This window comes from Empidonax traillii, unplaced genomic scaffold (genome assembly GCF_003031625.1).
Source record: "Empidonax traillii isolate 1590-97213 ecotype Southwest subspecies unplaced genomic scaffold, ASM303162v1 scaffold217:size1918799, whole genome shotgun sequence".
NCBI lineage: Eukaryota > Metazoa > Chordata > Aves > Passeriformes > Tyrannidae > Empidonax > Empidonax traillii.
The window spans coordinates 1,826,196-1,853,237 of record NW_020955410.1 but is presented as its reverse complement, the minus strand read 5'-3'; the positions used below and the strand labels follow the sequence as shown (position 1 = coordinate 1,853,237).

Here is a 27,042-nt window from a genome sequence, read left to right as displayed (position 1 = left end):
GCTGAATGAAACGAGTTGATTCAATATTCTCTTACAAGGCTGTGGTTTTTTTTAATTTTCTGGATCTCTATCCCCACTCCCACTCTTCCATTTGAAAATCCTTGAGTCATTTGTGTAAAAGCATTGCCAGAACCAATGGGTTTCAGTGAAACATCAAAACATGGTGAAACACATTACTAAGACATTCTCATATGAAAGGACTCCACCAGTACAAGATAAGGAAGTTTTACAATCCTTCTGATGCAAAATCAACTTTGAATTTCTCAACTGTTTTTTACATTTGATACACAAACTCTTCATACATTTTGTAAGCATTTGCCACCTCTCTCTGAGAGATCTTTATGAATGTTGGTCATTTAGTAATTCTATTGTTTCCCTGTTATTTTCTTATCTAATATATTTTTAAACCATTGGGCAATAAATATGATCAGTAAGTTAATGATATACAGTTGACTTGCATAACATGTGCCAAATTTTTTTAGTCATAAAACAATGTTATAATTCAGTTAAATATTATCCCAAGACACACAGGGTTGAAAGTCACTGCTTAAGCAGAAGCCATATTTCCCTTAAGCTGCAGATTCAGAAAGTGAGGTTCTAAAACCATCTTTCAGAGGGATGTATGTAAATACAGCTTGGTCAAAGACCCGTCATGACCAATACTAGACAGTTAAAGTGATTATTTTCCAAGTGAAAGCTTAGGTAGTAATATAGCCCATGAATAGACTCACATATTTCTGTGTGTTATACTGCTTTGCTCTGGTAGATACTCGGTCATCCATAGGAAATGGGTGCCAACGTGGTGATGGCTCCTCTGCTCCACCTGGAGAAATGTGCATTTCTGCCAACCAGTGTGGAGAGAGCAGTGAGGAGAAACAAGGTAAGTCTGAGTGGGCTTCAGCATAAGTGTGATGTTTTGATAACTGAACATGTCAGCAGAGAGAACTACGGAGGATTTCTTTTAATGTTTCAAAAATATCTGGGAATTCTTTTTTGTTTTGGTTTTTTTTTATCCTCTTCTTCATTTAATTTTTTAAGAAAGTTTCTTCCAGCTCCAGTTTGATTTTTTCTGCTTAATTTTCAACATCTGTAAAGTGCAAGTCTCTCATAAATCTTCATATGGATATTTTATAGCAAAGCGTTTCCTAATCCAAATTCAATGGAGATTCAGCAAGTAATACCTTTTTCCTTAATTTGTGATAGATTTGTTTGATAGAATTCAGGTTTAATACAAGATACCTAGAGGTATTATATTACATACCTAGACTGAGGTATAAGCAACAGCAGGTTTTTGGTTTTGTTGGGTTTTGTTTGTTTGGCTGGTTTTTTTGTGGTTTTTTTGTTGTGTGGTGTTTGGTTTTGTTTTTTTTTTAAAGTCTAGACAAGAGTAGAAATTTTCTTGAATTCAGGAACTGATTATCCTGGCTTAATCTTTGTCACATTCAGAGGTTACAAAAGCAGTAGCTGCTATTTCCTGTAAAGAATTGATCTAAACAGTGAGGGTGCATTCTAACTACTACTGTCTGAGTAAATTAGTATCAGAATTCTAGTATTTCCAGAATACTGTACTACAAAATGATGCTGCAAATAATTTCATATGATGCATCAAATCAGGTTTCTCCTGTGACAAGTGTGATTTTGAAACCAATCTATGCAAAGCTCTTCATGAATTTAATTTACAGCCTGGATGGATAAGTAGTCCTTCTCCTTGATAATTCTGGTTCTGGAGTCCAAAGAAGAGCCTAAATTTATGAAAAAATTTAATTCTGCCTAAACAGCTTATATAAGTTCTTTTAATCACTGTACAACAGAGGAAGCATATTTGTTCGGATTTAAACATTTTGTTGTAATTATGAAATAGATTTTCGATAGATGAGCCTGTGTCTTTCTGTGCTCTTAGAAAAATGCTAATGAGATCATGTCAGATACCACTGAATTCAGCTGAAATCTGTGAGAAAGAGCAGTAACTTTAATCCAGATTCTTCAAATTACAATTGTGTGCCCACCTACACAAAGTTTTTCTTCCTCCGGTAGGACTCTGTGTTTTACCCAAACAGTATGCGGAGATCTGTTTGGTGAGGAGTCTAGAGTCAACTCCAGGAGAATCTGTTTTTTATTACTCTGCAAATAAGACAATTGTTAAGATTGTATTGGATATCTTTACATTTTTGTAAGTTAATTATGCTGTACAAGAATGTATTAAAAGGCAATGGCTGGAAATTACGTCTGTTTAATTTCCTGACGTATCTAACATGTCTCAGATTAATGAATTTTTTTATCATTTACACAAGAGATGGTGCTAAGTTTCACTGCATAGCTTTGAAATCCTCATTGTGCTTGGTCTTGGTTCCCCTGGAAAGGACATTACCTCCAGGCATCGCTTTTTGTTATAATTGTAGAATATAGAACAAGAGATGCATTCTTCCATTAACTTTTACGGAGGCTTTTTGCACCTGTTTGTCGAGGGAATACTGCTATAGACAATGCTTATATGAAAGTAAAGAATTAAAGGTTGTTCCAAAGACTAATTTAGAAAAATGAGCCTATGGGCTCTGTAAAAAACCTAAATATTAAACTACTCTGTATTTTATTCGGACTGAGGAAAAGCTGTAGAACTAGGCTTTGAGAGACAGGCTGTGTGCTGGGACTGCTTGGATAATGCTCTGGATTACTCCAGGAGATAAGTCACCTGTCAGATATAAAGATACAGATCAGGCTGTATCAAATTGAAGATTCATCCTGCTGCCATTTTCATCTGATTTGGGATTACTGCAAAACTATTTTTCCACTTAGGTTTCAGCTCCTGATCTTATGTTGATGACAGATTCCTGCTTTTTTCTCTTGGCTCTACTCGCTTTTAAGGAAGTATCTGCAGTGAAAATATATAAAAGATGTAACTTCAGTTTTTATACATATGCACACTTGAAATAGAACCTTAAAATATAGTCTGTTCCTCTGAGACCTGGAATTTTTCCTTAGAGTTTATTTTAAAGATTTGTTTTGTTCACAGGAAATTCTGCAAATATTATCTAGAACATCCCACACATTCCTTCCTACTGGACTTTTCCTCTCTAAGCAGTAAATTTACATTTGTCAATCTAACTTCCAGCAAATTTGCATTGGTTTGCTTCCCAAGTTAAATTTTGTGTAAAAATGTATACTGCTTCGGAAAATAATAAAGAATGATCAAGGATTTATTTTTTTAGTTAAAAAAGGTACCACTCCCACTATTTTGTGAACACTGATTTACAATTTTTTTTTCAGCTATGAGAAAATTCCTGAGGAAATATGGAATATGGTTTGGTACATTTCATGCAATGTGAAGCAGATATGCTTCATCAGTGTTTGTGCTTTTGATGAACCACTGGCACTTTTCAGCCACTTAAAGAGCTAAGGAATAAAAACAGCAATAAGAGTTGGTTGATGAATCAACCAATCTGCACATTAAATTGAGTCTGGAATGCTTACATGAATTATTTTTTGTTTTCACCTCTCTCACCTTGTGATTGATTGTTTCAGTAAACTGATGTGAATATGAAAGCCATGAAGTTGAACATCACAGTGTGACTATAAATGCTGCAGTGGCAACTTTATTTAAAACTATTAGTGAACTATGACAATATAGAATAAGCTAAAAGCATTTATAGGGGCCTGGAGCAAGTACCAATTTGAGAGGTAGTGCTATAAGGCGTTGTAGCTTCTGTCTAACCAGAATCACAATTATAAGGCGGGGTCTAAACCCATCCTCCTCTGCTGTGAAAGAGAAAAGGTGGGTGAAAGTTTCCACACAGCACATGAAATCTGGAGACAGTACCAGTTTTGGTTTTTTTCCACTGCCCTGTTACTCCTTTTTCATGATTTTAAAATTCTGGGGTTTCTTGCTTTTTTTCAGGAGTCTGTTCAGAATTTTCCTGTTTACTAATTAGACAGCAAGTAATGGTGAAAAACATATCCTTTTGCTTCTGTTTTTGAGCTTTTAATTTTTTATTTGTTTGCTCCAATTCAGGTTCCTCCTGTGACAAGTGTGATTTTGAAACCAATCTATGCAAAGCTCTTTATGAATCTAATTTACAGCCTGGATGGATAAGAAGAAATGGTCAATCTGGCATAGGACCACCATATTCTGACCACAGTGGGAATGAGAGCGGTAAGAATCATCAGATTCTTTGCAGAAACCATGGACTCTTACAAACTATGTAGTTTTCTGTTCTATTTACTTAACTTTGCTATTTTATTGATAGTTCAATTGTATTCTGCCACAGAGGACTTGTGTCTAGGTTTTCAGGTAATTGCAATTGCAGAGAACTAGAATTTAAAAAAAAAAAAGAAAAAAAACCCAACAACCCCCCTCCCCCCCCGCCCCAATATTCCAGTAAGCAATTCTTGTTCTATAGAGGAGCAGGTAATCAGTTATAAGAGTAATGTTTATCTACCTGAGTAATCTTTATCTGTTTTGGAGACATGAGGTCAGTCTTGATGATTGTAAAGTTTAGAAATGTTTAGATGCATTTTCAGTTTTTCTTAGATTGGTGAATGCCTGGAGTGTGTGTATCTATTATCTATGGCTAATATTACTGCTCCAAATGTTTTGAGAGAGGATGGCTTTGTATCTGGGGACAGGGTAAGCTTTGATGGCCTGTTTGAGCCAGTTTCTTTCTAGATCTTACTTCAATTCCATTTTGCCTCGAAGACTGTCTCTCAACTAATTCCTTTTCTCTGCCCTCAGACAAAATATATCCCTTATACTTTTCCTATTGCCAGGTTAATCCTGCTTTCTGAAACCTGTCTTCTTCCTTCTGTAATACATGATTTTCTTCATAACATTTTAGCTAACTCGAGCCACTTTTTTTAGCTGCAGCAAGCTTTCTCCTGCTTTCCAAAACTATTGGAAGGCTTGTTTGTAAGCAAGCAAGTAAAGAGGGAAAGAATAGATGGTGATTTCTGATCCCATGGTAAAGGCGTGAGCTGGTTGAACTAATAACTGTTTAGTTCTCTTCTCCATATTTTCTGTTATTCTCTTTCCCTTCCTCTCCACCTTCTCCCTCCCACCTCTCCTGGGTACAAGCAGTGCTTTGACAGCCTGCAGCGCAGATATCTGAAGACAGTACAAGCACTTAACTTTATGTGGGATGCAAATGTTGTTGTGAGACTGATTACCCCAGGCGTTTTACACTTCTCTTCCAAAATGTGCTTATCTGGGACTGTGGAAATCTGTGCTGTTCTAAGGTAAGCAGCACTTCCTACACATTGCATAAGCTTCCAAACAGGTAGAAGTTCCATGTAATGATGTGTATGAGTTGGTGGTTTCAAGATTAATGTGTGGAAGACGTGCTTAGAAAACAAGCAGATGAAAATGTAATACAACCTTAAATTATTCTCACTGAAAAAGCAGCAACAAAAAACCCCACTCTGCATTTTCCTGCAAGTTCTTATTTCAGAGTAGACAATTCTCATGATGCTTTGTAATTAGGAAACTTTATACATGTGATGTGCTTTTTAACAACTTCAGGTTTTACTTGTGTGTAGCACGGAAGCACATCCTGCTCTGTGCGCTGTGCTTCTGAAAGTAAGTTTACCCTTAAATAAATATTGATTTAAACTGATGTTTGATGTAAAAAATTTGAGCAATTACCAAATATTTTCATAAATGTAAGCTTTATTTCAAGTATGTAAGTTGTGAAATTATTTATCTTTAAAATAATAACAACTCTTCTCATCAAGAAGCACAATTAAAACAAACAAATGAAAAAAAAAGTACAAAAGTACCAAGGAATACAAATACAGCAAACTCTTGTCTGGAATCAAACTTGGTTAACCAGGCAACAGTCTTGCTCTACTTGAAGCTTCTAGGATTTGTGCATGATTGGTAGTACACACCACATCAGGATGTAGCAAAGACCAGAAAGATACTCTTGCTTATAAGCATAAAAAAGGTTACCTTATCTTGCAAAGAGCTGGTGGGGAGGAGAAAATTTAACTTACACAGACAGTGAAAGCCAACAAAAGATTGAGAATCACCAACCACTTTGTTACTGACGAATCAAACTGCTTGGTCACCTGAACAGTCATATTTACTTGTTTTGGGCGCTCAGTCACTGTTGTATCTTCCATGTCTGAACTGTGTGGTAGCCATGTTAACCTAAGTTATTTTATTTGGGTAAAAGAAAGCTCAAATACTTGTACCTATTCAGCTTTCTGAGAGGCTGTTCACTCAGATATGTGAACTGAATGACTAAGGAGATTTAAATGCATTTAAGTAATTTGGTTTTCTACCTGGAGAATGTCTAAACTGTACTTTCCTGGTGCTGATGGTGCTGATAACCTGGGAAATAGTTATCTTCTTATGGCAGTTAGTTGAGGTTTTTCCATAGCTGGTGACACAAAAGAATATGTGATCAGTTTTATGTGTTCTCCTGCTTAAAACCCAGAAGCGATTCTGTGTGGTGACAACTGAGCAGAGCGTGCTCTGTGTCAGAGTGTTAAAGGGAAGAGTTCCTGACATCAGAATAATACATGCACATTAGCAGAAGAGCAAAGATCACTTGGTAGATGTAACTCCTTTGAAGGTTTATGTAATCATTTACTAGAACCCCACATGGTTTTTTAGTGTTATCTCTCCTGGTTCTTTTTTCTTTTCACTGAAAAAATAGTCAAACAGACCAGTGACAATCATTTAAAAGAAAATCACAAACCAAAATAAGACACAACATGTTTTTACTAGATGAAACTCTTATCTATGCAGAGGTCTAACGTGAAATCACTATTCAAAGAAGTTCTTAAAATTATTATTTCTCTTCTACATATGTAAAACTTAAAATTCCTGTGGCAGGTGAAAAATAAGGTTTTGAGTCTTAGGTACATTTCTCTTTAGGCAAGTAAAAGAAAAATTTCCAAAATTTATGGAAGTTAACATCCAGTGGAACAGATTGGAGTTAGGGACAGGGCTCTGCAGAGGCACCAAGCCATCTGTTGTGGGTAGGAAGAATATCCTTGCAGCTGTCAGGCTCTGAAAGTGCTGCCTGAGCAGTCACAAAAGGTCTAAAACCTGGGGGGAGCATGGACCTGGTAGCTCTGGTAGCAGGCTGCAAAATGCTATTCTGTGGGGGATTGCTCAGCTGGCTCCAGCACTGAGCTAGGCTTGTGGTTCTTGGTCAGTGACTTTGCAGTTGCACACAAGGATGAAAGGTTAAGATGGGTGATTTAATAAATGAAGCATTTAGATGTTCTGATATTTCCTCTGATATCTGGTTTCTGAAGTTATCTTTATTTCTAGGACTTTTTTTTATTCCTTGAGTCCCACTTGGCTTTTTTCCTTCTTCATCCTCCTCCTTTCATTTACATGTTAATGTCAGAGAGTTACAGTTTACTTGATGTTGCTTGGAGTTTGGGAAGCAGGAGAAAAGGAATTAAAAAAATTTAAAAGGAGATTGAGCATTTTTTATTCTTTATTTTTCCCCTTGCATCCTTTAACATCTAATATCTCTGAAACCATCATGTTCAGGAAGAGCCAAATTTCGACTAGCAGTATTTGTTATCCTAAACTATGATGGTTGCCTTCCATTTTTTATAAGATCTAAAACAATATTGTCAGGTAGAGACATGATCAGTCAAAAAGTATGGCAACAACCATATTTCACTGACACTTGTTGATCTGTTACACTTCAAGGGAAGTAAGGACTTGTTTTATAAATGGAAAGATAATAGTATTTTTAATGGTAGCTTTAAAATTCTGAAGACAATTGTGTATCTTGGGAGTGTGTACAGGGATACCACAACCTTCTCTTTGCAGTGAGGCAATTTTCTGAGAAATCAAAAACCAGACACCTATCAGAACACCAGAAGAACCTATAAGGTCACCACAGTCTCTCCCATTTTCCAGTACCTCCTTAAAGACTTGAACAGTCATGATAAATCTATGATTAATCTGTGTAGTTAGTTGCAGCAGTTTGATGTTTAGGCATGGAATATGTGATCTATTCAATAATTGGGATTTAAGGTCTCTGACCAGCTTGTTGAGTTAGTCTCCCTTTGTCCCAAAATTTTGCACTTCAAAGTCAAGTATGCACCAGGAAATGAAGCATTTTGGAACCCTACTTAAAATTTTAGATGTAACATGGAGCATAATAATAATAATAACAAATAAACAATATTTGATGTGAAAAAAAGCTTGGTGTACAATGGCTGCAAGTGTTAATCTTTTCTGGGGAAAAAAAATCTGGTCAGCTTTTTAGTTATTAATTTATACCTGTATATGCTCTTCTTCTTGTTTTGTTGTTTTTTAGGATTTTTCTCAAGCTTCTAAGTTTTCTGTTTTTATTCCTTTTAATAGCTTATTTCCTCTCGTTGTTCCCTGAAATGCAATCCTCTTCTGCAACTTTAAGGACAAATGTTTTCCTTCCAACTGATGAAGAACATATCTGCCAGGTATTTTGGTGCATAGTCTTTGTATTACATTGTTTATCATAGTATTTCCCTAGAATAATCAAACTTTTTTTTGTCCTAGATTAGATTTCGTTACTGGGTCAGCGGAACATTGATGGTGGGGCTTCAAAAGCACTCTGAAGACACTGTTACAAATATCTGGCAAGTTTCAAGAGAACTACAGAGTCAGTGGAAAGCAAATACCATAACAATCAATAGCACCGAAAAGTTTGAGGTAAGTAAATTGAGGTTACTGTAAATGACACTTGTTAAATGGTTTCTACATTGTGGGTCTCTTTAATAGGTTAAAACTAAATATTTCGTAAATGGAAAGAAAGCTTTGTCATGAGGTAAATAAGAGAAAAGCCATTTGGAAGATACTACACAGCATTAAAAAATACTGTTTGTTCTTATCTCTTAATGGTGTTAAAACTAATACCAAACTTTTCTTAAACTATGCATGTGTCTTAAATAAAACAATTAGTGTCTTTGAGTCATAATTATTTCCCAGCCCTTAGAGGTGATACACTGTTGATCTTAACTTTCAATACAGTATTCCCTTAGCCTCAATCTAACTTTACTGATAAATTCAAGGTTTCATTTATATAAGAAACAGCATTTTATACTATAAGATACTGTTTTACAAGGATGTTTTGCAATGCAAATGTCATAGGCTATTTAAATGTTTTTATATGTGCATTTACAAAAAACATTAGTACAGTAAACCTAACTTAAGGCTATAATATTGTAGATGATGTGTACTCACTGTTGAGCATAATACTGGCAAGGATGTGGGGAGTAGAGAAAAAAATGAGAGGGCTTTCCTTCTACAGCAGCTACTGTGAAGTTGGTTAGCATACAAGCCTGAAGGCATGGAAACATGACCTCATTTCAGTAAACCATATGAGTAACATAATTACTTGACTTGCATGTTGTTTTAAAGCATCCAAAGGATCTGAATTTTTGAAGCAATTACAGTAATGCTAAACCAAACTCAAAACAATGTTATTGTTGTTCAGTATATGAGCAGTCCAGCTGTAAAAAGGCATATGTCAAACTTACTGCAGTAATCATTACAATTGGCTCAAGAAATACAGCTCAGCACCTCACCAAACCTAGAGTCTGAGCAAAACTTCTTCTTTGCACATTTTTGCTCCAGTGAAAATTTGCAAGACGTCACTGTCATACAAGTGGATGCAATTCACTTGCCCTTTTGCACTTTTTCTTTCTATATGACAAGATGTTCAGCCTACAGGGAAATCTGTGGAATTTTTCAAGATAAAATGTTATTAAAGTTTCTATGGAAAATAATTATGAGAAACAAATAATTTTTATTTGGGTGTACAAATCTTTTGGCAGTAGGGTGCTATAATGTTTTTGTCTATTTTGCAAACACACTTGAAGTGGTTTTAATTAAAATCAATCTCTGAACCTCCAGTGCTTCTTTTTTCCTCATTTTGAAGTTAAATATTTAATAGCCAAATACTTTGACTCTTCCTACTAAAAAAAAAAAAAAATCTCTTGATTATCTTTATGGAATAAGAGATTTTGTTTCAGCATTTAAAAATCTCCAATTTAGGAAATTCTGAAACACAAAGATTGTCAGTGCTTTAACTACTCAACACAAGGCAAGCTCATATGGCTGATTTGGATGGGTTTTGGAGAACTGTATCATGGTTTGCTCACCTAAGCTACTTTTCCTGTGTTCTATCGAGAACAAATTTCTTTCTCCAAGACTTCATTAAGAGAAATGGTTCTAGGCTTGGGGTTCACTGGTTGAACTTTTTTAGACACAAGAGCAGGTGGAGGCATCTAACATTATTTTCTTCTGGAAGGGGAAGTTAAGACAAGACTCACTGTTCGTGAGCTTTGCGGAAACACAGGTCAATACAGCTCCACCAGAATGTGCTCTAGCAGAAGACGAACTTGAAGCAGTCTCTGATTTTGTACCAGCAAAGTGAGATAGCCCCTCTTTCACATTGTCTAAATCACTTTATTTCACTTTAAAATAAAATCTGACTGTGAAGCCCAACTGCAAGCTGTATTATACAGTTTAATACATATTATAAATGAAGTTATTATAACTGAATTTTGACTTCAAAATGAAACATAACTCTGAAAAGGTTAAATATTTGTCAAATCTTTGACATTAAAAATAGTTCTTATATTTCTAATTATAAAACAGTGCTCTATATTGGTTAAGAAACTCATCTGAAACTGCGTAATGATTGAAACAGAAAATATGAATACACTGTCCTTCTACTGGTGATGCCATGAAAGTACATATCAGTGTACATTAGTATCACTGCAGCAGAATTCAGGTGTTTAAAATATTGTTTTCTGAAACAAATCAAATGAGCAAATTTCCAAGATGCTGAAACATATTTTTGCATGCGATATGGCTGCTATGCTTCTTGTGCAAGCCAACTGCAACTTAAGGAAAACAAATTACCAAAACACAAAAAATTCCACCCCTCAAAAAAACTCCAACTTGTAACATAATGGTCATATCTTTAGATAAGTTGTATCATCTTGTACAGTGAAATACTGTATTCTTGGCAATTCATAGAATAAATGCAGGTTTTCTGCTACAATCTGTTTAACTTTGCAGAAAATCATTGCTGAACTCTCAAGGTAATATTTGAAAAAAATATTGCTAACCCTGTGCATTCACTTTTAAGAGCTAGAATGTACACCCAGCCAAGACTATGGAAAATCCTGGAGCTACAATATCCCAAGATTTACCTTGGGAATAATTTTTGGAATGTTATCCATAAGATTGATATTTCTGGGGGGTTGTTTTGGTTGGTGTGCTTTTTGTTGGGTTTTCCCAAGGACTGTGGTTGATCAGCCAGTTCCCCTTGTACATCACTGCAGAAAACCTGTAGTAGCCTGTACATTTACAAATGTAGATTGAAATCTGCCCTTAAGATGAAATGTAAAATATTTGTAACTTCTTGTGTAGAGAAGACTTTTTTTAGGGGCAGAAAAAAAAAATCACTGTTGTAACATTAGAGCAGAATAACTGTTGACCAAGTACTCCTCAAAGTTTGTTTTGGCTAAAAACTTGATGAAAGGCATCTGACTAATGGTATTTGTTGATCTGACTTTGCTCCAGGTCTCTGATAAATTAGGAAACGAACCATAAAATGTTCACATTTCCAGTCCCTGGTGGAATAGTGGCTAGATAAAACACAAAATCCTTTGTGCTCCAATCTTTAACTGTCACGATTCTTGCTTTGATTTAAGGCATTTTAATGTGATTTTCAGATCCTTCCTGTTAAAAGCTACTTCAATATTGAGTAAGAAAATTAGTATATATATCTGTGCTGACAAGCCACCTAAGTGTGAAAAAGACAGGATGGTAATCTTAAAAAATTGTTAAGTGTTTAATCTGAGTTCTCATAGTTCCAATATAAACTCCGTGGACTAGGCTGGCATATATTGTAAGGTGTTTCATCTTGTCCATGACACTGGTAAATTCGATTTCTTGTTGGTTTGCTGCTGATCTCTTCAGGTTATCTTTTGGGGGATGGTGGATGCCCAGAGACAAGATGAAACTGTTGCCATTGATGATATTACTTTCAGTGAAGGATGTTCCCTGGCATGTGGTAAGAATACCTGTTTTTTCAGGAGACAGGTCATTTTACTTTGTCCTTTCCTTAGATTTCCTTAGAAAACACAGTGGAAATACTTTTGCTCTTCAAGGGCTTTCTTAACTCCAAAAGTGTTTTCATCTGGCTCATTTTCATCTCCCTGAACAATCATCTGTCTTTTCACATCTAAACACAAAGACAATAAATGCTTTAAGAAATCTGATACAGTATAAATGTGGGGCTCAGTGGGCAGAAAAGGTCTACTGTTTTTGGCCAAAGAATTGATGTGTTCAGCCAGCTCAGGAAAAGCTTTGGAGCTGACTTTAGGAAGATTCCCAAGGCACTTGTGTGTATTTCTAAACGCATGGAGGTCCTGATCCTCAGCTGTGCAGCGGGGCTATGTTGTTCTGCTCTGCTGCACCCAAGAGTTGTAATGTCAGGCCAGTCATCTCTCCAGTCAGACCATCTCTGCGTGTCAGGATTCTTTAGCAAAACATTTCCTATTTCTCTTTTCAACCCAATGTATTTTCATGGGAAAGGAATACTAGCCATCCTAGCATAAATTAAATTGCTTGCTGCTCTCTACTGCCCAAGAGTATTGCCCTGTGCACCCATGTCACATCCTCAGTTGAGCACAGTCAAAGCACCTCTTTTGTTTTTCTTCCTCTTATTCTTAGCACACACTCTGAGGTTTCAGACTTCAAACTTAACTTCAGGTATGGAAGCAGTGTTTGACACAGACCAAACTAGGTTACATGATTAGGTCTGTGTGAACTGTAATCCAAAATAATGCTCTCTGTATTTCCCAGTAGGAAAAAAAATACTGAAAAGAGATACATGTGATTATTAGCATGTCAGAGAAATGAGCAATTTCAGGCAGATCACACTAAGAGCAAGATACAAGTCTTGAATTAATGATGCAGGCAGGTATACCCTTTTATTTCAAAGGGGGTCTATATGGGGGAAATGAAGTTTCATGTAACTAAACTTGATCATGTCAGTTTCTCCATGCTGCAATTTTCTAATACGGAGAGATATCGAAGTAAATGCTATATAAATAGATTTTCATGCCAGGGCACAGCTTCCTTTTCTATTTTGTAGATGTTTTCCAGCTTTATTGCTTAAATAAGCAAGGACATTAATTTAAAACTTCAGGCATGCCAGTCTGTGAACTCAGAAAAGAGTGCAATGCACTTTCTCTGAAAAAAATTATTTTGAAATGGAATTTGAAATCTGTCCCCAGTGTAAAGAGGACAGATGTGACTTTTTTTTCCCCAGCTTCTTTCTTTTCTTTCGAGGATTTCTGGAGATAAAATGGTGGTATAAAATGGAAAAAAAAAAAAAAAAAAGCATTGCTTAATTCTAGCAACCTGTGTAATTGTTTAACCAGTTCCTGCAGGAGGATATAAATCTGTCTGTAAAAATATATTGACTTTTTTAATAAACAATGTTAAAGAAAAAAAATTTTTAAAATAATAAGCTATAGAGATGAAATACTGTCTCGAAGAGATAGAGGAAAAAAAAGGAAACAGAAACACATATACTCACCAGAACTTATAAATCCAGGTCTTAAACTTACCTCACACGGCAGGTGTTGAACTATATATTATGGCTTACAGATTGAGCTGGTGCACGGTTGAGTACCTCAAGAATATTCTAACAAGAGCCAGCTCTTATCCTGTGTTTCTCCATTAGGAAAAGTCAGCTTCATTAGGTGACTTCTAAATGGCTCACAGCAGCCAAAACCAGGGTCAAAGGATCTTAATTTCGTCCCTGAGAGAGGAATGTTACTTCTGAATATTTTCCAGTAATTAAAACAAAAGGTCAGACTAATGGTTGGTTGAATTTAAAATCATTTTTTTCTCTAGTCCTTGTGGAATGTCTGGATAAGTAGACTTTTAATGAAGACCATTTCAATTGCATGAAATTCCTAGTTAAAACTTGCATTTTTAATATACCTTTCATTATTTTAAATCCCAATGTAAATGCACTTAAGAGACAACCTGTGCATTTGTATTCATTAGTATGACTGTAATTTTAGGGCCATGAGTAAAATATCTTAAATTTTTGTGCTTTCAGGTCCTTCTTGCTAAAAACTATGATGGTGAAATATAAATGTAATTTCATTATGCTTTAAGTCTTTTCTTCACTTCTATTCCTCCCCTGTCTCCCAACCCCTTTCAGTCTGTTGTCCAGTACCACTAAAGACTAAACTTAATGCATTTTAAAAAATAGAACCAAAACTCTATCTTCAGTACTTTAATTGAAGATACTCTACAGTTTGTAGTTTTCCCAAAAGCTGCCAAATAGCTTGTTATGCCTCAAAACCCCCATAGCTCTTTTTTATACAACTGCGTATGGACTGCAGAAAAAAAAATTAGCTCTCAAACAGAAAATATTAAAGTTATTATCTGAAACATACATAACACAAGAACTCCTTTAATTATACCTTTAGTAGACCTTTTGTTCAAAGGCCTCATATTCTTATCTAAGTGGCTGCTCTGCAGAACTCCCTCTCAACTCCCTAAGAATTATATATGTGAAGAGCCCCATTAAGGCTGTTCCTCTGATCTCTCCAGAGACATGAAAGTGGAATGCTATAAGGGAGTAGGAGACTTTAGTCCTCCTTAAGTCACTTGTAATGGAGAAGTTACACAGCCTCTTTGTGAAGTTGTGTTGTTTTTCAGGAAAACTGAAGTAATTAAATAGGTATTACTCATAATTTATAAATTTTGACAAAAATCCAATATGAATACTTCAAGTGACAAAATCTCAAACTTAATTCCCTTGTTAATTATAAACCTGCAAAGATGTAGCCTTTAATATTACAGGCACAGGTCTTTGAGATGAACTGCTACAGGGATGGGAGTCAGAAAATCCAAAATACTAATCTTTCTGTTGTCTGACATGCTATGGAATTAAGAGCTGGAAAATTGGTATTTTGTAAAAAATCCCAAAACATCAAAAATGTTTAAAACTAAAGTGAAGAAATGCAGAATGAGTAAAAATATTTTGTATTAATAATTCAAAAAGGTTTAAAGAACTTGATTCCTTTTGACTATACTTGTAACTTTTTATAAATGTTGAAATTTAACAAAATCCATCCTTTTTGCTTGTGGAGTTTTGCATTTTCCCTGAGATTCATCACGTAATACACATGGTTTGAAAAAAGTGCATATTTATGCATCACTGGAACTAGGAAGAAATGAAAGGTTTGTAGCACTAGCTGGACAGGCCAGCTCACTGAGATGTCAGTAATGTGAATAATACAGTGTCTCTGAGACAAAGTAGCATCTATCTGTAGTGAACTGAAATTGTTTTCTCCATGCAGTTAGGAATCTCAGTGTTTTATCTGAGATACCCTGATTGCTATTTAAAAGTCTGCCTTAACCAGGAGATTACCTTTCCCCCACAATAATGTTAAGGGAATATCAAGGGAGACCTTATCACACTCTGCAGCTAACATGAAAATAAATTGTAGCCAGATGGGGTTAGGTCTCTTCTCCCAGCCAGCCAGTGGCATTACAAGAGGACACAGTCTTAAGGTGCACCAGGGGAGGTTTAGGTTGGACATTAGGAAGAAGTGCTTCACAGAAAAGGTGATTGGGCATTGGAATGGGCTGCCCAGGGCAGTGGTGGTGTCACTGTCCCTGGAGGTGTTTTAGAAAAGACTGGATGTGGTACTTAGTGCCATGATCTAGTTGACAAGGTGATGTTGGATCGTAGATTGGACTTGGTGATCTCGGAGCTCTTTTCCAAACTAGCTGATTCTGTGATTCTGTGATTAAGAAATGGTACATCCATTATCGTATTGCAATCCTTCTTAAAATCCTGGCCACTGTTAAAGGCAACTAGATTAGTCAGGCGTGTCATGCCCTTAAAAAACTTCTGGAAAATATGTGGTGATGTATTCAGAAACTTTTTGTCTCTAAAAAGAAGAATTCTTTTACAAGAATTTTGGAGAAGCTGCTGAGTTTAACCTCTCAGTTAGAAGTGATTTTTATGTAGCTATCATCTAGAAAAATAAATAGGTATTTCTTATTATGACATGTAATTTTTTATGTTACCTGGCAACTCTCTCTGTGGAAGTGAATTCACAAAGTTACAATGACTGGCTACCATAAATAGCACTCCATTGCTTTGAAAGAAACATCCATCCTGAGGGAATGATTTTTTAGAATGGTAAAGATGGCAGCCTGAAATACTGGGGAGCAATCAGGGATACACAATGCTTTTGAAGTAACCTTTTGAAGAGGCAGGAATGTTGTCAAGTAGTTTAATAAGCATATGTTTCTAATGGGAAATAGGTTCATAAATAATGACTTAACAAGTTAAGTGATGGCTTTTCTTTGTCTTTAAGCACCACAGATTTCCAGTTTTGAACTTGACATATGTGAGTGGCATTCTGACCAGCTGGCTGAGCCTGCTCAGTCGGCATTGCTGCAAGCTGAGCACAAAATTGCCTCCTGTTCTTTCCTGAAAGATTGGAGCAACAATACTGAAGGTAGGAATTAAAGTTAATTCAAAATTACTAACTGTCATGAAGAATATGGTGCTTTTTAGGGCGAAATGGTGACCCAAGGCTGAAACAGAACAAAACTACAAAAAGTAATTGTATGCATTTTGTATTTAAATTAGCTTTTGATTGGCCATTTAGTAAGAGCACTGTGAACACACATGCTGGTAAAACATGAAATATTTTAACCTGAGAATTAATGAATATTTTCAAGTATTCATGAAACTTTTTAATGTAAGAATTCCATTATAAACAGATTTATTCTCTGGTTAATTCTCTTTATGAGAACTGTGTAAGAATTTGGTGAAATTGAATTAAATCCACTTAAGTCAAGTCCTTGTGTGAGGATTTTTTTCTGTTTTGTTCTGATTTTGATACTTGGTAGGTTTACTTGTGTAGTACTATTCTGAACATATAGTCAGGAATTTCATCTTAAACCTTATATTAGGGGAACTGTACAGAAACAATTATTGCACAAAATAGTTTCTTCCTCTTAATTTAAAGTAAAATTTGTCAATAAAACTTGTCCAGTTGCAATTTTCAGAAGTAAAGAGAATTTCTTGTTTCTGAACTGTGTAGTGCGTGTTTTGAAAGCTTAATGGATGTAACTCTCAAAGTGTTCTAATGTGAAATAGAATCAACTTGCTAGGTGAGTGTTTGGCTTTTCTACTGATACTACCTTCAAAGGGGTTAAGTGGGGCTAGTTGTAACAGGATAATTTGTGATGTAGCTTTGAAGGACTGATAGTGTGGAGATAACTGCTTGAACTTTGAACCCACAGAAATGGATCACATCTCAGTGATAGGAGCAGAACGAATGCTAGATATTGTTTTCATTTCAGAAAGATTTCTAAAATAAATTTTAACATGCATTTCAACATGGTCTAGTAACTGTAAATCAAATTATAATGGAATAGCAGACAAAAGTGCCTGAGTATATACATTGTTAAGATGAATTTTTGCATGTATGTACAATGGAAAGGATATAGACTAGCAAAGCGGACTTTTTTCTTTTCCTCCTTAAATTTGAGGAAAACAAGTCACACCATCTTCCAATTTCCAATTAGACTTTTAATTTGATTTTATTTGAAACACCTCCCTGAAAGGTACCATACTTTAACATGACATCTCAAGGGCTAGTAAAGGAAATGGATTTCCATTTTATGGCAATACTGATCTGACAAAAATGATCCTGAAATTCTGTAACTGGCTTTCGCAGGACTAGGTCTAGGAATAGACTAGCAATGTTCATGGAAACAGAACATATCTGGAAGTGTTTGCTCTGTAGGTGCTTGGGCATTATTGTATGAATATGCACAGATAGCTGCGTAGGCTGAACCTGTAACCCAAACAGCTGCTTGAGGACTTTCCCTGTGCTTCCTTGTCTTCAAGGAAAAAGTAAAATGTGAGAAGAAACGAGTGTCGAAACAACACATAGAATTTTATTCATCATTAACAATGAAAAGTGTTGAAAAATCTGATCTGTGATTGCTCACCTCTCAATACTTTCAGTATTTCTATTCATGCAGATTTGCTGAGGCATAAATGAGGAGGTTGAATATTAACTAAAATTCTGAAAACTAAAGAAATGGTATGCAAGCTGAAAAAATGCCATGCTTGAGGGCTCAAACTTGCAATGCAAATACAGCTTGACTAAGCTTTTTTTCTGATTTTCATCAAAGCTTTCACTTCTATAAATAGAAAGAGGTAAGAAATGAAATTATAAAGTCAAGGTCTACACAATTATATACATAAAAAAAGGATTGCTTATAGTCTTTGAATAATCCTCCTTTGCTGATATTCTTAAATTTAATAAAATACTTTCTGTCTTTGGATGACTTTTTTCCTTTGTTCCTTTATTGCTTCTTTCTCCAGTGTTGTAGACACTTTTTCTATCACTTTTCCTCTTAATTTCTCTAGTGTCAAAAGTTCTTACAGAAATTTTATATTGCCCTACAATACTGTTCAGAAAATACTTTTTTCTTCTTGTTTTCTTTATTGATATTTCATGCATGCTATGTAGTTTCCATAGTTCATGTTTACATTGGATTAAGCTGGTTTCCTACATCTAGGTAACACTTCTTTAGTAAGAAAGCAATGAAACAAATTCTGTGCATAAGAAAAATGAAGATGCAAAAAGAAATCAAAGGAAGCGCCAAGTTTTAAAATCCAGCATTTCAGATAACCAGTGATTAAAATCCCTCAAGTTAAAACATGGAAAAAAAAAAACCTCACAGTGAAATCATTAGATTATTTGATTCTATTTCATTACCTTTTTTCTCTCTCTTTTCTTTTTTTTTTTTTATTCAAAGATTTTACCCAGGATTTGTGAGTTCATGAAAATTCACTTTCAAGAGTAGAAATAATGACAATTTAGGTCTTTTTTCCTCTAAATGGTTGAGTGGGAGGATTGCTGCAGGACATTTGTTCAGAGACTGAACAGGTCTCTGCTTGGGAAAAGAACTTGTCAGAAAACAAAAAATCCCACTCAGTGGCTCAGTTTAAACTCAAGGCTCAGTTTTTACTCAAAAACCAGTAGCACAGATTCAAAGCTGTGTCATTTGTGAAATAAAAATCCCATGGATTTAAGTGGGAGCGATGAGATTTGAGTCAGAATATGGTTAACATGGGATAAGTTAGCTAAATATTTATAGGTGTTTAGTTTTCAGCATAGCAGGATACTGGCAGGTTCACTAGCCCACCTCAGCTCCAAGAAGATGCTGGGCCACCTCAGCAGCAAATCTTAAGCTCTGCTTCTTATTTGAGCTCCAGTGTAGTCAGTGGCTGATCTTTCTGCAGGACTCCCAAGATTTTACTTACGACAGAAAAAATTCCTTCAAAATTGAAAGAAACAAGACTGTTTAGCTAAAACCTGACTAAGCAGCCATGTGGAGAACATAAAAAACCTGTTCTGCCTTTAAAAACAAGGCGAAGTTTGGCACTTCAGAAAGAGCAAGTTGGGAAAATTTAAGAGATCAAGTCACAAAGAAGGTTAGAGCATAAGCACAGTAATATGCTATGCAGTGTCTGCACTGAGGGAAATTCAGATCTTAAAGAAAAGGTACAAAGTTTGCAACAAATGAAAGAAAACTCTTCCCAATGCCTTATAATCATTAGAAAGCTACTTGATTAATGTTGCCTAAAAGTAATAATAATAATATAATAAAAAAAAATCACTGAAAGATGGGGCCATCGTTCTGCTTTTACAGGCTATAGAGAAGAGGGGAAAAAAATTAAAAAGTAAATTTTCAGTTTCTGTAGTCTTTATTTACTGAAGCTAGGCCTCAATTTGTCTCAGAAGCACTCACAATACTTGGGTAAAATGTGTTCTCTAAAGAACCCTTAGAATGCCTCTGGGACACAGGATCATTCTGGATGCTTCACAGAACTGTTTATCTAGTTCTTTTCACTTGCTTTCTCATCTAAAAACCATGTCAATTCCACTTTGCACTGTTTATAAAGATTCAGGAACTTGAAGAGGGAAAGGAATGTTAGTTATCCTTTGGCTCAGAAACTGAGTTGGTTTTATAATGGTATCAGAGAACACTGAAGTCAGATAAAGAAGCAGCAGCATAACTTTCAGTGTTGCTGCATATTTCTCTTATGCACAAGACAGTATAGAAGTGTAGATGCTTTGTTGATATCTGGCAAACAGAAAGTTGGGTTAAACCTATAATACTGCCTTACACTGAGGTTAGCTGGTGTGGCATGAAATTGCAAGCTTAATTCCAACAAAATTGCAACCATGTATTTCAGCGTAAATCATTGCCTAACACAAAGAGTAAACTGGCAACATAAGGAAAACAGTGTTGTCCTTTATAAAAATGAAAGTTTTCCTTGTGAAATAACACTTTCTTCCTTCACCTTGAGATATGCAATATCTGCATTTGAGATAAGTTTTATTTAGGAAATGAACACAGAAACTGCTGACTTGAGACCTTTAATCAGTTTTTGTTTACTATTTTAATAGTTGCTTCAGAAGGCAGCAAAACATTCAGTGACTCAGGAGATGGGGGAAAAAAAGAGCTGATATATTTCGTAAAAAGTATTTAGACTTTTTATTTCTGATAACTAAAAGACACTGTTGAGGGGATGGAGTACTCTTTTAGATCTCTGTAGGAATGCTTTTATAAGGGGCAGTAGGTCAAGAAGAGCACAAATTGCTTTTCTGCTTCAGATGGAAAGACAATATGCTTCCAACATTTTGTTGCAGAAATTCTGGCTGAGAAGTAAAGACCCTGATTACACGGTGGAGATGTGACTGCCTCTCATAGCAATAAGGCAGAATTCCTTTTTTATTTTTTAAATATTACTGTAAAAAGCATATTTTCTGGAAACCATAGTGGAAGTAGGCAAAAAGCCAAGTTTCCAAATATATTTGTCATTAGGTTACAATCAAATGGTTATAAAGGCTGAGCTGAATGTGGGACTTCTAATAGCTTTTAACATGAAAAGTAACAACTTTGAGATACTACCAATTGACACAATTTTTGATTGCTGGGGCTATCTATGAGTAAAATGAAGATATATATATAGATATATATATATATGTCTTTTTTAATAGGAAACAGATAACATCAAAGTAACATAAGCAGTATGATGATCAGATTCAATTCTTACTGGGATGCATCTATGGTTTAATTACTTGAAAGCAGTCCTTATTTTCATAAACTGAGAAAAAAATGTTCTGTGAAAACGTGACCTTTCTCTTCTTTCATTTTTCAGGCCGTTTTGAATGGTTAGAAGCTAATGACAATGCATTATATGAAAGTGCTTATCTAAACAACTTCATGTGCCATTGCTCCAGCAAGAATTGCCATTTTCAGTTTCATTACTCCATGGCAGATAGCAGTGTTCTCAAAGCAGTACTGTTTATTAATCAGGTAAGAAGAAACACACGTTCATTTCTAAAAGGTAAAGGTATGGCAACACAGGTGTTACTTGACAAAATACAAGAAGATACACCTGCTACTACATGCCTGCCCCCTGAATTAGTTTGGGCAAAATAGTACTTTGGTACCGTTCCACTGATCTGTGCAATTGCAAAACCTGGGTATTTGCCATCTCAGCCATAAACTAATTTGATGGGTGAATGTTCTGCAATAAGACTTCAAGGACACCCCCAGCTGTTACAGAATTAAATAAATTGGGGTTTTCAGGGGAAAAATCTATAGTAACAGCTTTTCTAGCCTTCTTCCTGTTCTGGAAATAAGAAAATAGGTGCTTGTATTTCTGGAGAGACAGAAAAAAAAGAAAGTTGTTGACTCAGGATAACTGGGAAGTTCCTGATTAGACACCTGATTTGTTTTGCCCAAGTTTTAGAGTAGTAATTTTCCTATTCTTTTACCTATTAGTAGACAAAACAGCCAAGTCAAACTGAAACACAAATCCCAGTGGAGCTATGCTTTTTCCATCTTTTTTACCTCCCTTGCCTTGTAGAGGCTTTCTGATGTTCTCTTTTAAAAGTTTGGTTTAATAGCTTAATACTGATGCTTTGTACTTCTACTTAATGAAAGCAAGAGCAGTAGAGCTGGTCTCATTAAGTTAATGGCTCTCATATCTTGATGTTGGAGTTGAATTCTTATCATCCAACAATACATTTGTATTTTAAAAGATAGATCTACTTCATTCACAAAGATAAGATGCTAAAAACCCCAAAGGGTAACATTACCAAGAGGTCTAAATATAGGAACAGGTAATTGAAATAATTTCTTTCGTTCTGACTCTGCCTTTGAGTATTCATGAAAACAACTCCAGGCTTTTGCTCCTATTTCATTTATAAAAGGGAATAGTTGTATTTTTCTATGACCCATTACTGTATCAGGGAATTGTAACATAATCAGTGTTCTGGTCAGAATGCATGGAGATCTGTGCCATAGTAATTGCCAATAAATCCCCAGGTATGACACTCATGGAAACCTCGAGAAAGAATCTGAATACTGATTTCAATGGTTCACCTAAAGTAGGATCAGTGCACCCAATTTAAGAGTTTTCTTTTCCTCAAAATAGAGCAAATTATGTGAGCCAAAACCATAAGGAAACTGACATTTGAGTTCCCATAGAAATGGGAGCTTAGATTGAACCAACTAATTTATAAACAGGTCCTTACATATGCATTAGAAGAATATTTCTGGTGGTTTTTATATCTGTGGTTTCCACAGATGTTCTTAGCCCTTTTAGTTATTTATTTTCACCTTCAGTCAGAAGTGTATTTATTGCACATAAAGTTATTTAAAACTGATGTAAAATTTGCCAGAACAACATTAAGAAACTTCTGTTGACAGTTTCAGAAACAAAACACCACAGACTCATATTTGAGATTTCTTAAACAGAAAAGAAGGGAGAATTGGGTTTACACATTTTGCTACTAGACCATTAGGTTGTTTATGAAAACCAAATGAACCTTCAAAGCTAGACAATACTGAGAAACAGAAGTGAAAGGCAAGTGCCCCTGGAAGGCAACAGAGCTGCTGTCTTGGAGGCTGTCATTCAAGATAACCTCTCAATTGTATGTTTCATGTAATTTCTCTGCACATCCTATTCCTGTATTTATTGATCAGAACAGCTTGTCTTTGAATAACTTTTGTTAAGTCCCAACACTGACAGGCCTGACACAAATGGAGACTGGATTACACTTAATGTACAGTTTTGCTACTGTTCTTAGAGAACAAACACCACAGATACTGCAAATGTGCCCCTGGCCTTCCTCGCTCTTTGAACAGAGAGAGTAAAGAAGAGTGAACGTATTTTCTAATATAGATATTATGGGAGAAAGGGACTCTAAATTGCTCTTGGGTTTAAGAAGGACAGGGAAAATGGACTTCTTTTGTCAATAGAAACCTATTGTTTACTTGCATTTAACCTGCAGTCCGTTATAATCTGCAGCTTTTCCTCTTTTATTGCTGGCTTGGCAAAGTTGTTCTGCATTAAACACGACTGCATTTGGCCATTTGATTTTTCTTTCTTAACTGTGATTCATATGTCTTTGAACTTTGTCTTATTGGTTTGAAACTGGGTCCTGTATACTGAGATGATTATAAATTGTAAAGATGTCCTTCAGAGTGCTTGTAACTCCTCCCAATTTAGTGTTATCCACATTGTTTTAAAATTTATTTGTCATTTCACTCTTCACACTCTCCAGTAAGTTCATCAGCATTATAATTATATCAAGACCTGGAGCAGACCTATGCAGAGCTCTGTTATAATTTTCTTTTAGTTTATAGAAAACTACTGACATCTCCTCTTTAAAATAATCTCACATTTCTGTTTGTACACCCATGTAATTTCATGAACACCAAATCTTCACTTTTTTTTAAAAAGAATGTCTTATGAGATTTTGCTAAAAGCCTTTATAAAATGAAGTAACCTCTACTTTTTCAAGCCTATTTATGATGAAAAAATCCACAAATATGACACTCACTGAATGCAACTCGATCCTCATTAGAAGCAGCTAACGTAGGTTTCTCACTTTCTAAATCTCTAGCTGCTTAAAAGATTGCCGTTAGTAAATTTTTCCTTTGTCTTAAGAGTTGTTCAGCAGCTTGGCTATAATTGCATAGTCTGTATTTTTCCCTTAACTGTAATATATGTTCTTTGTTGTCCCAGTTCTCTAGCTGTCCACACATTCTCCTTAGGTTCTCAAAGCTGGCTGTTGATAGTGAGATATTCCCTTCATTATGTAACCTTTACTTAAAACTTTCTGATTCCATTCCAGTTTCAGTACTTATGGCTTATAGATATTTGTAACATTATTCTTGTATTTCAGCCTTGTTTGCATTCCCTTTTGGCAATATTAACTGTTCAACTAACATAAAATATTCATAGAATCATAGAATACGCTGAATTGGAAGGTACACATAAGAATCATTGAAGTCCAAGTCCTGGCCCTGCACAGGATAGCCCCAAGAATCACACCATGAGCCTGAGCGCATTGACCAAATGCTTCTTGAACACTTTCAGGTTTGGTGCTGTGACCACTTCCCTGGGGAGCCTGTTCCAGCGCCCAGCCACCCTCTGGGGGAAGGACCTATTTCCTAATATTCAACCTAAACCTCCCCCAAAACAACTTCAGACCATTCCCTCGGACCCTGTCGCTGGTCACCACAGAGAAGAAATCAGTGCCTGCCCCTTCTCTTCCCCTCACAAGGAAATTGTAACTCTAAGGTCTCCCCTCAGTCTCCTATTCTCCAGACTTGAACAGACCAAGTGACCTCAGCCACTCCCTATACAGCTTCCCCTCAACGTCCTTTACCATCTTCATTGCCCTCCTTTGGACACTCTCTAACAGCTTAATATCTGTCTTATATTGCAGTGACCAAAACGGCACACAATTGTCAAGGTGAGGCTGCCCCAGTGCAGAGCAGAGCGGGGCAATCCCCTCCCTTGACCAGCTCATGATGCTTTACCTGATGCCCCCCAGGACACAGTTGGCCTTCCTGGCTGCCAGGGCACTGCTTATTCTTATCCAGGGACCCTGAAATCCCTTTCTGTGGTGCTACTCCCCAGTGTCTTGTTCCCCAGCCTGTACATACAATCAACAATATTACCTGTCAGATAAATTTTAAAATTTTTTGTGAAAACTGAAACCAAATAAGATAATGTTAACTTCAGTCTATCATTTGCCATTCATTATTTGTCTATTTATCTCATTAAGTAGTGGGCTTATACTTCTTCCTTTTATCTTTACGTTTTGTATGGCTTAAAAAACAGATGGAAATTAGACAACAAAAGATAATTTCAACTAATGTTTATATGTGCGATCATATTTGTACCTTAATGAGCTAAAATTTCTCTGGATGTTCAGCAACACTTGCAAAAACCACATATGTACACTCCTCTGCAGAAGTCAAAGTTGATCCATTAAGCATTGTGAGGGAACAAATAAATCTTTGTTCCAAATTACTCTCTGAAATGAGAGAAGCAGGGACAAAATAATGGGTGCAGTTGCACAGCAGGGCATGTATCTGTAAAGAAAAGTCAAAAAAAAAAAAAAAAGAAAAAGAAAAAGGTCTATTTCAGAAATGGATTATCTTAGAAAAAGTCATGATTGTCTCTTCCATCCTTCAAATCTGACTAGTGTTATCTCAGAAAAAAAAACATTACTGAGAAAGGGAACAATTCTTGCCCATTTTAGTTTTACAAAAAATTGTTTATCACAATAAGGAGAACAGAGTGAAGGCATCTTGAGCAACTGCTCACCCGCATAACTGAAATAAATCTTGAAGGAAAGTACTGGAAAAGCAATACCTTCCACATTTTAAAAGAAGGCTAGTGATGCAAGGAATGTGCTAGAGGGGTTAACCTATTTGTACCAAAGAGGTGGAAGAATCTGATGAACAGGATGAATACTGCAGAGAAATATTGTAAGGTAGGGAAATAATAATATTGGCTTATTAGAGTTGTATAAAATCGGAGGGAAAAGTCTGCTGCATGGAACAATAGGCAGTTTAAAATTTTGGTGCATCTGAAGTGACTTACAGTTTTCAGTGTAAAAAACTGCCCTAGAAGGTCTGGATACCAACATGTGCACAAAAAGCTCAAGTTTACTGCTACAAGTTTTTCATATTAAAATGAATTTGGGAGAAAGATGGTCATGGGGCTTGGTATCTCAGCTGTTATTTGAGTGTTAATGAAATTCTAGTATCCAGGAGCATGCAGTGAAATACACAGCAAATGTAGAGTATTCCCAAAAGGTATACAAATGTGTTTGGAGGGTTCATACATGTAGGTGTGGAGGAATACGGTAACTAAAACAGTCACTTAACCACAGGCTATGGCTTTTACCTACCATGCAGTATGGTTCCTAGTACATCATCCTTTTCTGTGTCTTAGATGTGCCTACTGCAGGCTAATAGATTTCCTTCGGAAGCTGAATTATTTAGGAAAATGAAGCAAGTTTTACACAGAATGAGGTGTCCTCAATATTAAATGACTTTTGCCGAATATCTGTTACGTGAAAAAGTGATCAAATACATCCCATACTGATGTGGAAACTCACAGCTGACTTTTAGTTCTGAAATCAAATGTGTCAGGTGGTTTATCCAAATTTGATCTTCAGTGTTTCGAATAAGAGTGTTGCCTTGGCCCTGTCTTGCAGTTTTCTTTTGGTTTTCTGATCTTTGAATGTATGTTCAACAGAGATTTAATCTTCCAACAGAGATTTAATCTTCCAACTTTGTTAGTATGTCAGAACAGGACGGGTAAGGAAAGAACATTAATTGACTACACATCACAAATCATATCAGTGTAATTGTGCTGGCACAGACCTCGCAGCCTATCAAGCAGTAGACAGCATCTTTCTCCTCTTTTTTATATTGCAAGGCAAGAAAGAAGATAACTGTCCCTGTCTATAGTATTGATAACATTTCACATTCCTATCGTAACACCATTTATTAGTCTCCTGTAAGATAAATCGGTCTTATACTTCTAATTTCTCTTCGCACAAGGGACTTTCCCTTTCTCTTACCCTGTTTTGAATATTCTTCTGAACTGCCACTAACTCTATGATAAC

The 27,042-nt window shown here is 35.8% G+C and overlaps 1 protein-coding gene across 1 annotated transcript in view; it reads left to right on the top strand.

The window, feature by feature from the left end:
- Window positions 1-766: 766 nt before the first annotated feature.
- MALRD1 (MAM and LDL receptor class A domain containing 1) overlaps window positions 767-27,042 on the top strand; it is a gene marked incomplete at its 5' end in the record, with an annotated part of 241,799 nt that continues 215,523 nt past the window's right edge. The window contains 7 exons of the mRNA XM_027887586.1: window positions 767-880; window positions 4,007-4,147; window positions 8,330-8,424; window positions 8,504-8,656; window positions 11,939-12,032; window positions 16,378-16,521; window positions 21,258-21,415. Of these exons, the coding sequence (XP_027743387.1) occupies window positions 767-880; window positions 4,007-4,147; window positions 8,330-8,424; window positions 8,504-8,656; window positions 11,939-12,032; window positions 16,378-16,521; window positions 21,258-21,415 (899 nt within the window). The remainder of the gene's footprint in view (window positions 881-4,006; window positions 4,148-8,329; window positions 8,425-8,503; window positions 8,657-11,938; window positions 12,033-16,377; window positions 16,522-21,257; window positions 21,416-27,042) is intronic.